The 13,045-nt window shown below is 45.1% G+C and overlaps 1 protein-coding gene across 4 annotated transcripts in view; it reads right to left on the minus strand.

The window, feature by feature from the left end:
• TMEM181 (transmembrane protein 181) overlaps positions 1-13,045 on the minus strand; it is a 260,203-nt gene that overhangs the window by 101,298 nt on the left and 145,860 nt on the right. For all 4 annotated transcript variants that reach the window (XM_077283281.1, XM_077283284.1, XM_077283282.1 and 1 more), the window contains 2 exons: positions 12,045-12,100; positions 1,840-1,930 (listed from right to left, as the gene is read on the minus strand). In XM_077283281.1, coding sequence (XP_077139396.1) covers positions 1,840-1,930; positions 12,045-12,100 — 147 coding nt within the window. The remainder of the gene's footprint in view (positions 1-1,839; positions 1,931-12,044; positions 12,101-13,045) is intronic.

A 13,045-nucleotide genomic window follows, 5' to 3' on the forward strand; every position in this document is an offset into this window, starting at 1 on the left:
CTGTATCATATTCAGGCCAAGGAGCCTTACAACAGAGGGCTCGAAAACATATGGACGTCAAGGAAGTCACATGGATTGCAAATTGCCAAATTACAGCACTACAATAAGTCGCTGACGAGTCCCTAACCCAACACAGTAGGGAGGTGGGAGGAGAAGGAAGAGGAGAGAGGGGACAGCTCCGGCACAAACAGCAACTTCCCGGGGCTTTATTACTGACTCCCAGCTGAGAACAGCCCCTCTGCAACCCCAGCTGCCACCACTGCATGAGTCCATGGATTACATGATATAAAATCCTCTGCGCTTTACAGAAGGAACGTAGTGAATGAGATTTCCAGAATTGCAACTCCCGCAACCCCAGTTAATTTGCATGTCGATTGACAGCATGATTTCTCCGCCCTGACGCATCGGATTATTACCCAGCAGGTAACGTGATGGCAATTTTCAGAGAAATCAAAAACACTTGTACATCTTGTCAGCGACTTGCTATTGTATTGCTGTAATTTGACAACTTGCAGTCCATGTGGCTTCCTTGACGTCCATATGTTTTCGAGCCCTCTGTTGTAAGGGTCCTCCTCCTCCTCGGCCTAAATGTGATATAGTTTGTGTAGGACTCACCAGATCGCGGAAGACGAGTCTCCTAACACAACTGTGAGAGCCAAGACAATATTGTGACTACAACAGGTTTCAGTATAAAAGCCGTTCCATTCCAGAGTGCCATTCGTAATACTCTGGAATGGTTTACCCCAAGAATTAAGGACTAACCACAACTTACACAGTTTTAGATGCTCCACCAGCACCACTCATACTGGCTAGTGACTACCTCATGCAGCCTTTATCTATCCCCCAATTCCCTCAAGATGGCTTAATCATCATTGTAAATAAGCCCCTGTACTTTGTGTCTCTCCCACCTCATTGAAGAATGTAAGCTCTTACGGGCAGGGTTGTCATTATTTTGCTCTAATTAATGAATTATCTTTAACGCAGTTAAGTAAGACTTGTATATGAACTGCTGAATTGCAAAGCGCTGTGGCATATGTTGGAGCTATATGAGGATTATTATTATATACGCTATACAATCATGCATGCACTCTCCACATACACACATGGTCAAAATTGTTGTTACCCCTCGTTATCCATATCCAAAACAATGCATAAGCCATTTGAAAAAAAAAAAACAAACAAAAAAAAAAAAACTTACCAACCTAGCTTATTTATACTGTAAGTAAAATAGAAGAATTCTACGTCTGGTTACTTTTTTTTTTTAAAAGGGGATTTCCCCAGGAACAAATTACATTTCAATTATTAGTTCTTAGAATAATAATAACTTCCACAATTAGATTTGTTAAAAAAAATTACTGTGCTGAGATAATCTTATAAATGTGCCCCTTCTGTGTACTGCGTAATGGCCGTGCTGACCGGACAGGGACATGGTCTGATCATACCACATCTCCTGGGCTGGGGAAACAAAAGAGTATACAGACATTACAGTAAGGGGTCACAGCTGATTCTTTCTGTGAGGTAAAACATTGCTTTAAAAACAAACAGCAAAAGCTTTTCCTCACAGAAAGCATCAGCTGTGATCTCCTGCTGTCCTGTCTGTATACTCTTTTCTTCACTACCCAGGAGCTGTGGTATGATCAGACCATGTTTCTGCACGGTCAGACACAGCCATTACACAGTACACAGCAGGGGCACATTTATAAGATTATCTCAGCACAGCACATTTTGTAACACATTCAATTGTTGCTTGATGTGACAAGCGTTTCCTCACGGAAAAGGAAGTGCAGCATTATATACATCTTCTGTAATGTAATCACACAGAATTAGGGCTCCACTTACCATCTGTCTTGTCAAGTTCAATTCTACACATTAGCCACAGCTGCTGGTTGTATGTGGACATGACCGGAGACTGTAAAGGATATTGACCAAACTGCAAAATTAAAAGGTAAAAATAAGAAAAAAATCATCTGAGGTTTTACAGTAGCAACGCTGCACTACAATAATACATAAACAGTCCAACCTTCATGGGGTTGTCCAGGTTTAGGAAAACGGGACTTTTTTTTTTCCCCTCTACTGAAACACGACCATGGCTGGTCAAGGGCTTTGTGTGGTAACTGAGTTCAAGTATAAATTTCTTTAATAAGCTTAGCCCATTGATTGGTTGGACAACCCCTTTAAAGCAATACTTCAAAAACAACTAATCAACTGAATCCAGAAAGCAGTGTAGTATTGAGAATTTTATTAAAGGGGTTGTCCGGAACTTTAACATTGATGGCCAATCCATAGGATAGGTCATCAATGATTGATTGTGGCGGTTCGACACCCAGCAGCCATGCTGATCAGTTGTTCCTGGTGCTAGCAGTGGCTGGAACGGCTTAGTTACAAAGCTGCACAGCACAGATCCACCAATGGAATAGTGGCTGTGGTCAGGTAATGCACATCTGCACCCTAATAGGGGGTGGATATGTTGCACCGAGCTGTGGTCCTTATACAGTTGACTAAGTTGTGCTGTTGAGCTCCGCAACTGAACAGGTCTGCCCAGCGATGGCACAGGGAACAGCTGATTAGTGGGGGTACTAGGTGTTGCATCTTAACCGATGAGACATTGATGACTGATCCTAAAAATTGTCCATCAATGTTAAAGTCCTGGACAACCCCTTAATTTTATAAATTCATTTGAGGTTTTTACATTTTACCTCCAACATTTCTATGCACTGTTAAGCAGGGCTGTGGAGTCGAAGTCGTGGAGTCTGAGCCCATTTTGGTGGAGTCGGAGTAGGTATAAAATGGACCGACTCCTAAAATATATAATAAATTGGGTACAGTAGTTCAATGCAGTTTGTGGGGAATATTTTTTTCATAAGAATTTGGGCAAGTTATGAAATGTCCTATAAATGTCTGTCCCATTCCTGATCTAAGGTCTAGACTTTTAGCTGAGATGAATCCGTGCTGCAGTTTAGGTTCCTGATAAGTAGTCCTCCTCTACAGACAAGGGAAAAGAAATAAACACACTGGGAAGGAAAGCCTACACTCATCTCAGAATTTCTGTAGTGAACAGGAAAGCAGGATTAAGGCAAGTACTTCCTAAAGCATATCTAAACATTCAATAAACTGTGCATAAATCAATAGTCCAGTATATGTTGTCTCTGTATGCTTGATGTACTAGTTTGTTTTTCCTCCTAGCTCACGTTTGGAGAAATTAGCTGTTCTGATGACTTATATACACTATACAAAGAATATAAGGGAAAAAATGTTTTCTAACATCTCAAATTCGGAAATACAGTAACACGATCGATGAGGACATATATGTGTGTGTGTGTGTGTGTGTGTGTGTGTGTGTGTGTGTGTGTGTGTGTGTGTGTGTTCTGGAATGTGATTGAGCGCAAACATGCTCCCTCCCTCCTCCCCTCTTCATAGACTGAAGAAATATGATGTGAAGCATTTAGTGAGCTGTACCCTGCTGAGACAAGCTATATTTGAGCATTTCACAGTGACTCAAGATAATAAACATTTTGTGTGTCAGTGTATAAGTGAGATGAAAACAAATGCTGTGATGTCAAAATCAGTGCATACTCAGGCAGTAGTAAAAATGCTCCTTCTAGAGCTTCCAATCTAAAAAGACATTTAGGGTATGTGCACACGTATCTGTGAGGGCTGCGGATTTATCCGCAGCGGATTTGATAAATCCGCAGGGCAAAACCGCTGTGGTTTTTCCTGCGGATTTTTTGCGGTTTCTATTGCGGATTCCGCTGCGGGTTTACACCTGCAGTTTTCTATTGGAGCAGGTGTAAACCCGCAGCGGAATCCGCACAAAGAATTTTCATGCTGCGGAATGTAAACCGCTGCGTTTCCGTGCGTTTTTTTCAGCAGCATGTGCACTGCGGAATTCGTTTCCCATAGGTTTACATTATACTGTAAACGCATGGGAAACTGCTGCGGACCCGCAGCTGAGGATCCGCAGCAAAATCCGCAGCATGTGCACATACCCTCACAACGCTGCCACCCAGAAGTTTACAAAGCTGTGACTGATAAACATCACAGCAGCACCAAGAAACCAGCACTTCCTGTAAGGGTACCGTCACACAGTGCAATTTTGATCGCTACGACGGCACGATTCGTGACGTTCTAGCGATATTGTTACGATATCGCTGTGTCTGACACGCAGCAGCGATCAGGGACCCTGCTGAGACTCGTACGTCGTAGCAGATCGTTTGAAACTTTCTTTCGTCGCTGGATCTCCCGCTGTCATCGCTGGATCGTTGTGTGTGACAGCGATCCAGCGATGCGTTCGCTGGTAACCAGGGTAAACATCAAGTTACTAAGCGCAGGGCCGCGCTTAGTAACCCGATGTTTACCGTGGTTACCAGCGTAAAAGTAAAAAAAAAAAACAAACAGTACATACTCACCATCTGATGTCTGTCAGGTCCCTTGCCGTCTGCTTCCCGCTCTGACTGTCTGCCGGCCGGAAAGTGAGAGCAGATCACAGCGGTGACGTCACCGCTGCACTCTGCTCTCACTGTACGGCGGCTCAGTCAGAGCGGGAAGCAGACGGCAAGGGACCTGACGGACATCAGATGGTGAGTATGTACGGTTTTGTTTTTTTTTTACTTTTACGCTGGTAACCACGGTAAACATCGGGTTACTAAGCGCGGCCCTGCGCTTAGTAACCCGATGTTTACCCTGGTTTCCAGCGAACCTCGGCATCGTTGGTCGCTGGAGAGCGGTCTGTGTGACAGCTCCCCAGCGACCACACAAGGACTTACCAACGATCACGGCCAGGTCGTATCGCAGGTCGTGATCGTTGGTAAATCGTATAGTGAGATGGTACCCTAAGGCAAAGGAGGAGGAAAGACCGTCTCAAACGTCAGTTACAAGATATTTCAAAGTTACTGTAACAATGACAGCCGATGTATTTAAAAGACAGCTCGTCGAGCTTGTTGTGAAGGACTGTCTACCATTATCATTATTTGCAAGACCAGCTTTTACAGCTCTTAATGGAGAAATGGCTCGCAAACTTGGTGTCTCTCTGGAAAAAGAAAGTATTAGAAAATTAGTGATTGAAGAAGCCCTTAACCAAAAGGAAGATCTTAAAAAGACTCAAGAGATGCTTTGTATTTCTTACAATGGATGCCTGCACACGTCACAGAGCAAACTATTCTGCTATCAATGTTCAATATGTTTGTGACAACAAAAAAGTGTTACTAAGACACTGGCAGTAAAAGATATTGAAGCTCATCACAGCAGCCAGTTTCTCCACACCTTCGTGGGAAAAGTTCTGCAAGATTATGAATTAAAAAAAGCATTAAGGTACTTACGGGTAGCGGCATTTTTCGGAGGCCCATGACAGCACCACGAGAGAGGGGATCCGCCCCTTTAGGAACAGGAAACCCACAGATACAAAAGGGCGGCACCTCTCCCACGCATCAGTTGGATTACAGAGCCTGAGAGGACTATCGGAGTTAATGACAAGCAAACACAATATTGCATACAATTAAACACAATGACTTTAATAAAGTAACACACGTGAGAAGGTAACCTTTCTTCTTTAAATTATTTAGTTGATTATAAACCCAGGATGTGCAACCCCATGTGAAAAGGGAGGGAACTAAGGGTGCTGTCATGGGCCTCCGAAAAATGCCGCTACCCGTAAGTAGCTTAATGCTTTATTCGGACTCCCATGACAGCACCACGAGAGATTTACAGAGATGTAAGCCATTTTTAGGGAGGGACCACAGCCTGTAGCACCCTTAACCCGAAGGTGAGATCTGAGGAGAACCCCAAGTCCAACCTATAGTGTTTAAAAAAGGTGGAAGGGGATGACCATGTGGCCGCCTTACATATCTGGTCGACCGACACTCCAGACCTCTCTGCCCAGGATGACGCCATGGCTCGGGTGGAATGTGCCCTCAGATTCTGCGGAGCTGGACCCCCACCTGTCGTGTAAGCAAGAGAGATAGCCTCCCTAATCCACTTAGCAAGTATGTATTTTGATGCTCTAGCCCCTTTCCTTGGACCTTGGAAGGATAGGAATAGTGCATTATCCTTCTTCCAATCATTAGTGACCGAGATATATTGAAGAAGGCATCTCCTGACATCTAAGGTATGGAGCTCCCTTTCTTTAGGGTTAGAAGGATTAGGGATAAATGAAGGTAAAACTATCTCCTGCGATCTGTGAAACTGGGATACTACTTTTGGTAAGTAGGCTGGGTCCGGTCTAAGGATAACTCTATCCTGGAGAAATTCTATATACGGGGGAAGTCTAGAGAGTGCCTGGATGTCTCCTATCCTGCGAGCTGATGTTATAGCTACTAGGAAAGCTGTTTTGAGAGATAACATCCTGACTGAGGCTTCATTCAACGGCTCAAAAGGGGGCTTTGTCAAAGAAGAAAGGACAAGATTTAAATCCCATGGTACCATTTTGTTTTTATAAAGTGGTCTAATTCTACCGACCGCCTTAATGAATCTCGACACCCAGTAATTTCCCGCAATATTACATGAGAACAGGGCCCCAAGTGCAGAAACTTGTACTTTTAATGTGCTTGTGGAGAGTTTTAACTCTAACCCTCTTTGCAAAAATTCCAATATTTGACGTATTGGTACACCATCATTAATATTAAATTCTGAGGAAGTTAAGAACTTTCTCCAGGTTCTGGAGTAGATTCTTGTTGTTATTGGCTTTCTACTTCTTAAAAGGGTATCGACTAATTTAGAAGAGAAGTCTTTATTTTTTAACAATGACCGCTCAAACTCCAAGCCGTCAAATGAAGTCCCTTTACTTGTGGATGGAGTATCGGCCCCTGGGAGAGCAAATTTGGGATGTCTGGAAGTACCCAGGGATCGCCCACTGACATCGTCCTGAGCCATGAAAACCAGGTTCTCCTGGGCCAAAAGGGAGCAATCAGAATGAGTTTCGCACGATCTTCTCTGATCTTCCTCACCACTAGAGGTAGTAGGTTCAGTGGCGGGAAGGCGTAGGCCAGAGAAAAATCCCATTTTATGAGGAATGCATCCACTGCCAGTGGATTCTCCCTGGGATTTAGGGAACAAAAGTTTTTTACTTTTTTGTTTTCTCTTGTGGCAAATAGGTCCACTACCGGTTGACCCCATAAGCGAACAATCTGTTTGAAGATGTCTCCGTTTAAAGACCATTCTCCTTGTTTTAGAACATTGCGGCTGAGAAAGTCCGCTTTTATGTTGTCTTTTCCTGTGATGTGCAGAGCAGTCAAAGATTGTAAATTCTCTTCTGCCATCCGGAGGAGACGATCTGTGATCTGCATCAGAGCCTCGGAGTGTGTCCCTCCTTGATGATTTATATAGGAGACTGCCACCCGGTTGTCTGAGAGGATCCTGACGTGGTGGCCCTGCAGATACATGAGGAGGTTTTTAACTGAATTCGATTGCTAATAATTCTCTCTGATTGGAAGAGGATCTTGAGTATGGTTCCCATTGGCCTTGCACTACAATGTCATTCATGTGAGCCCCCCAACCTGAGGAGCTGGCATCCGTAGTCACAACCCGGGACACGTCTATCATCCAGGGAACACCTGCTGACAAATTATCCCTATCCAGCCACCAAGTTAGGGATTTGAGAGTCGCTGGTTCTAGCGTTATTTTTTCTTCTAATACACCCCTCAAGATCCTATCCTTAACCAAAATCTCTTTCTGGAGGGATCTAGTGTGAAAGTGTGCCCACCTTACCGCTGGAATGCACGATGTGAGGGACCCCAACAGGGACATAGCTTGCCGCAGGGTCATAGAGGGTGTATTTACTGCTTTCAGTACCTGATGCTGAATCTGAGATAGTTTATTTTCCGGAAGATAACACTGTTGTGTAGTTGAATCTAGTACTAAGCCCAGAAACTTCTGAATTTTTTGAGGCTGCAATCGAGATTTTTCAAAATTAATTATCCAGCCCAGGCGTTCCAACTTAACCCTAGTCAGTTCTAGTTGGGACAAACAGTGTTCTACCGAGTTACCTATTATGAGGAAATCGTCCAGGTATGGGACAATAAGGACATTAGATTCTCGCAAGTGAGCCATCACCTCTGCCACTATTTTTGTGAATACTCTAGGGGCTGATGTTATACCGAAAGGAAGAGCTCTGTACTGAAAATGATAAACAACCCCTTCCATTAATACTGCTACCCTCAAGAACTGCTGGAAATCCACATGAATAGGTATGTGGTAATAGGCATCCTTTAAGTCGACTACCACCATAAAGCAGTTTTTAAACAGTATCTTTATTGTCGAGCTGATGGACTCCATCTTAAAGGTATGCTTAACCAAAAAACTATTAAGATGTCTGAGATTTATAATGGTTCTATACGAGTTATCAGGTTTTTTAATAAGAAACAAGGGACAATAGAATCCCTTCCCTCTATCAGTCTCTGGAACCTGTGTAAGAACATTTTTAGAACAGAGAGACCAAACTTCTTCTTCTAGAGCAGATTGTTCTAGGGGATTAGAACGTAAGGGCGTTAACAAAAATTTATCCCGTGGGGTATGGCAAAACTCAAGAGTAAGACCTCGAGAAATAGTATCTTGAACCCAGACACTATTCGTGATCTTTGACCATTCTGAACCAAAATGTAAAAGTCTGCCCCCCACCGGGGCTTCTAGTCATTTGTCCTCCTTCTTCCTTTCTTTTGAGGAACGACGGAACATATATCCCGTACCTCGTCTACGTCTGTCGTCCCACCTAGACCGATCCCTTGAAGGTGAAAAGGTACGCTTCCCTCCGCGACCGAACCTTCTTTTATTAAAGGGACGACGGTAGGACCCCAGCAGGTTGGGGAACTTCTTTTTGTCATCTCCCGCTTTCTCTAGGAGATCATCTAAGGTGGGCCCGAATAGGTACTCCCCTTTACATGGAATGATGCAGAGTTTTGATTTTGACTGTATATCGCCTGGCCAACATTTCAGCCAAAGAGCCCTTCTGGCCGCATTCGAGAGACCTGCTGCCCTAGCAGCCATTTTGACAGAGTCAATAGACGCATCTGATAAGAAAGCAGCTGCTTCTTGGATCAGTGGTAAGGCAGTCAGGATAGAATCCCTTGATGCACCTTCTTTTAACTGAGTCTCTAATTGTTCCAACCAGACCATCATTGATCTGGCTGTACAGGTTGAAGCCACCGCAGGCCTTAAAGAACCGGCCGCCATCTCCCAGGTAGTTTTTAGAAAGGTATCCGCTTTTCTATCAAGGGGGTCCTTAAGGGTCCCCATGTCCTCAAAGGGGAGAGAGGCCCGTTTGGCCACCTTGGCTATTGCCGCATCCAACTTAGGGGCTTTTTCCCAGTTGGTGACTGCAGGATCATCAAACGGATATCTGCGTTTCTGCGCTGGAGGTAACGAACCCTTTCTCTCAGGTTTTTTCCACTCTTTATTGATAAGAGCCTGGATTTTTTCATTGAGCGGAAAGACTCTGCGTTTTTTCTGCTCCAACCCACTGAACATAATTTCCTCCTTGGAAAGTTGGGGTCTCGGTTCCGTTATGCCCATCGTCCCCCTGACCGCCTTGACCAGCTTATCTACTCGTTCGAGGGGTAGACAGAAACGGGCGGTGTCCTCATCCGAGGAAGAGGATGACGCAGCTGAACCGGAGAAAACTTCCTCCTTATCCTCTTCTGCTGAAGAATCGGAGAGTAACGGAGCTTTGGATTTAGAGCTTCCTCCTTGAGCAAAACCCTTTAAGGATTGTCTGACCTCCATTCTGATCATCTCCTTTAAGCTGGTGGTCATAGTAAGGGATTCCTCCGCCACCTGAGGGGGGTAAGTAAAGCAATCTAATCCCTGTAGATATAATGCTCTCCCCCTCTCCCCTTTCCTGAGACCTCACCGTCTGCTGTATACAGGGGCCACATAACTTTTTAGGGCACGAATCAGGTAGGGGAACCCCGCAGATTCCACATTCCCTGTGTTTCGCCTTCCCGGTACATTTCTTCCCCTATAATGGAACATATGAGGGGAATCATGTCACTGAGTGAACTTTCACAAAGATCACTTACCAGCGCTGCCCAAAGAAAAAGTACCGGAATACGAGGGGGATTTCTCCTGGCTGACATTCCAGACCCCTGTCTGGAGGTGCTTTTGTGGCCAGACTCACTGCTCCTTTTGTCGCGATCCTTCTCTTTAGGCTTCTGGGACACCTCTTCCTGAAGCTGCACGTGCTCGTCCTCCATCTTTACCAGATATGAGGCCAGAAGCAAGGGATCACGATCCGGAGTTCTTTTTATAGCCCCTCCTCCGGTCAGCAGCTGTGCCTAGCGCTCCCCTGATTGATTTTTCCGGCCTCCCCCTGGTGCAGGCGGTTTTCTCTAGGGCTGAGAGCGCCGGCGACGCTATACCGGTGGGCGCCGCCATCTTGGGTACACTGCGCATGCGCAGGACCCTGGAAACCCGGAAGTGACTGCCGACTCCTCCCCCGACGTCACCCGGGCTCCCGGCGCTTCACCATCAGCGCGCAGAGCGGCGAGGACGCCGGACAGAGCCGCAGCACCCCCGGGTTGCGCCCCCAAGCGCCGCCGCACACAGAGACCCCAGCCACCTTAGCAGGAGGAGACCCCAGGGAAATACTCACCCGGCGCTGGCTTGGAGACAGGACACCACCGGCGACCGCTCCCTGCTGGAATGCCACCGCCATGCAGCCCTACCAGGACCATCGTGGCATCATCCAGGAATTCCGCACCGGCCGAGGTAGGAGACCCCCTCGCTACCCGAGTCGGCCGGCCGGCCTGGGATCCTCTTGTAAATTCTGTAGGATCCCGTCCCATTAGGAACAGGAAACCAACTGATGCGTGGGAGAGGTGCCGCCCTTTTGTATCTGTGGGTTTCCTGTTCCTAAAGGGGCGGATCCCCTCTCTCGTGGTGCTGTCATGGGAGTCCGAATAAAGAACAGGTTCTTGCTATTGTAAATGATAATGCCTTCATCCTCATCAGATGAGGAGTTTGATTTCAACAAGTATTTGGACAATAAGGAGCAGGCAAAGCGTTGCTGCAGGGAAAAAGATTCCTCTCCCATAGAAAACTCTCAAAGAAGTAGAGGAGTTCAATCATTCCTCAAAACGGACTGTGCACAAGGCAATTCCTTTATACCTTGAAATTGTTAGGCCAGGTTCACATTACGTTTTTGGCGTCCGTTAGACGGACTACATTGTAACGCGGTGTAACGTAGTCCGTTAACGCCGCCATTTAGTCCAATGTCGGACGCATCGCTAGCGCATGCCCACAATGGGCGTGCACTAGCGATGTGCCGTCATTGAGTGACGGACCCTGGGACGCGGGCTGCAGCGTTTCCGGGTCCGTCACTGCTAGCGCAGATAGAGCATCTGCTAGCTCTATCTGCGATAGCGCGACGACATATCGGCACTTGCGTTAACAGCAGCCCGTTAACACATATGTTGAACGGGCTGCTGTTAACGCAATGTGAACCTAGCCTTAGAGATGTTGCCCATGTGGTTATTGCCTTGCGACCAACCCAAGTTAGTGTAGAGAGGTTGTTCTCTAGCCTTAAAAAAAAAAAAAAAAAACTAGGTCAGATTTTAGGTCGTCTATGAAGGAGGATCTGATGGAGGCGATACTATTTCTCCGAACAAATTTACAGACTGCACAAATGTTATTCAGTACGTTTTGTTTTCCCCCACTTACTGCAGAGTGTATATTAAACTGTAAATATGCAAAAAAAAATTTGTTCTAAAGTTGTATTCCAATAAATATATTTTATATTCTATCTAAATGACTTGATTATTGTATCATAATAAAGATTAAAAGCCTGATGTTACAATTTTACTACAGTAAATTTATGACAAATTAAAACATGAACCATGTATGAGGGAGTCGGAGTCATGGGAATTGAGGAGTCGGAGTTGGAGGTTTGGGTTACCGACTGCTAAGTGTCAAAAGCCATTGTAGCCCTAGTAGAAAATCAAGGCATAAACACACCCTGTTATGGCAGCCATAGAGGACTGCATTCATTGTTTTCGGAGTAAAGGGTTTGGGAAATGTGGGACCATACAATGCTGCATGTAACACAAGGCGGACCAGCTTACCTTAGATGAATTTGATGCTTCTGATCGATATGGTTTGGCTTCTATAACATTTGGTCCTGAAAAAAAGCATAATTAATTAATTTCTATTTAGTGCCATAATCTTAACAATTTTCTAATAAACTTGAGCTCGAATGATTAATCTACACTATCTCTTCTCCCCAATTCCATTATGAGGATGCTTTGAGAATCCCAGTGTATGTTGAAATATTTACTCTAGTATCATCAGGGAGCAGAGGCCGCCCGTCACTGCTGCAGCCCCTGCCCCTCCCTGAAACAAAGTGTGTCAGTGACCTTAATTTCCGTGGCTATGTTAGTCCCTGCATGATGTTGAGAATGACAGCGCGATCTCTCGACGCCTCAGATTAGCAGTAACAAAGTGTACTGTCAGTGCGCCTTGTGAGAACACTCAGCGCACAGACATCAGTGGTGCCCCTGTAAGAGAGCGCACTGTCATTATGTACATCGCACAGTGACAGAGCAAGGACTAGCCCAGTCCCTGAAACGAAGGTCACTGATGACGCTTTGCTTCATGGATGAGGCAGGGGAGGTGAAAGAGACCGCTGCCTCTGCCCCTGATGATGACCCACCCATTTGATTATCCCATCATCCGCTGGGATTCTCAAATGAAGCGACATAAAAAAGGAAGTAGAAAAAAAAAAAAAGAAACGCAGTTAGTGTGGTTAGGGAAGGAGATAGATATATATACACAGTACAGACCGAAAGTTTGGACACACCTCATTTAACCCCTTCACCCCAAAGCCTGTTTTCACCTAAGTGACACGGCCAATTTTTACAATTCTGACCACTGTCACTTTATGAGGTCATAACTCTGAAACGCTTCAACGGATCCTGGTGATTCTGAGATTGTTTTCTCGTGACATATTGTACTTTATGATAGTGGTAAAACTTCTTCGATATGACTTGCATTTATTTGTGAAAAAAACAGAAATTTGTCGAAAATTATGAAAATTTAGCAATTTTCTCGTTTTTATGCCCTTAAA

This window comes from Ranitomeya variabilis, chromosome 2 (assembly GCF_051348905.1).
Source record: "Ranitomeya variabilis isolate aRanVar5 chromosome 2, aRanVar5.hap1, whole genome shotgun sequence".
NCBI classification, from domain to species: domain Eukaryota; kingdom Metazoa; phylum Chordata; class Amphibia; order Anura; family Dendrobatidae; genus Ranitomeya; species Ranitomeya variabilis.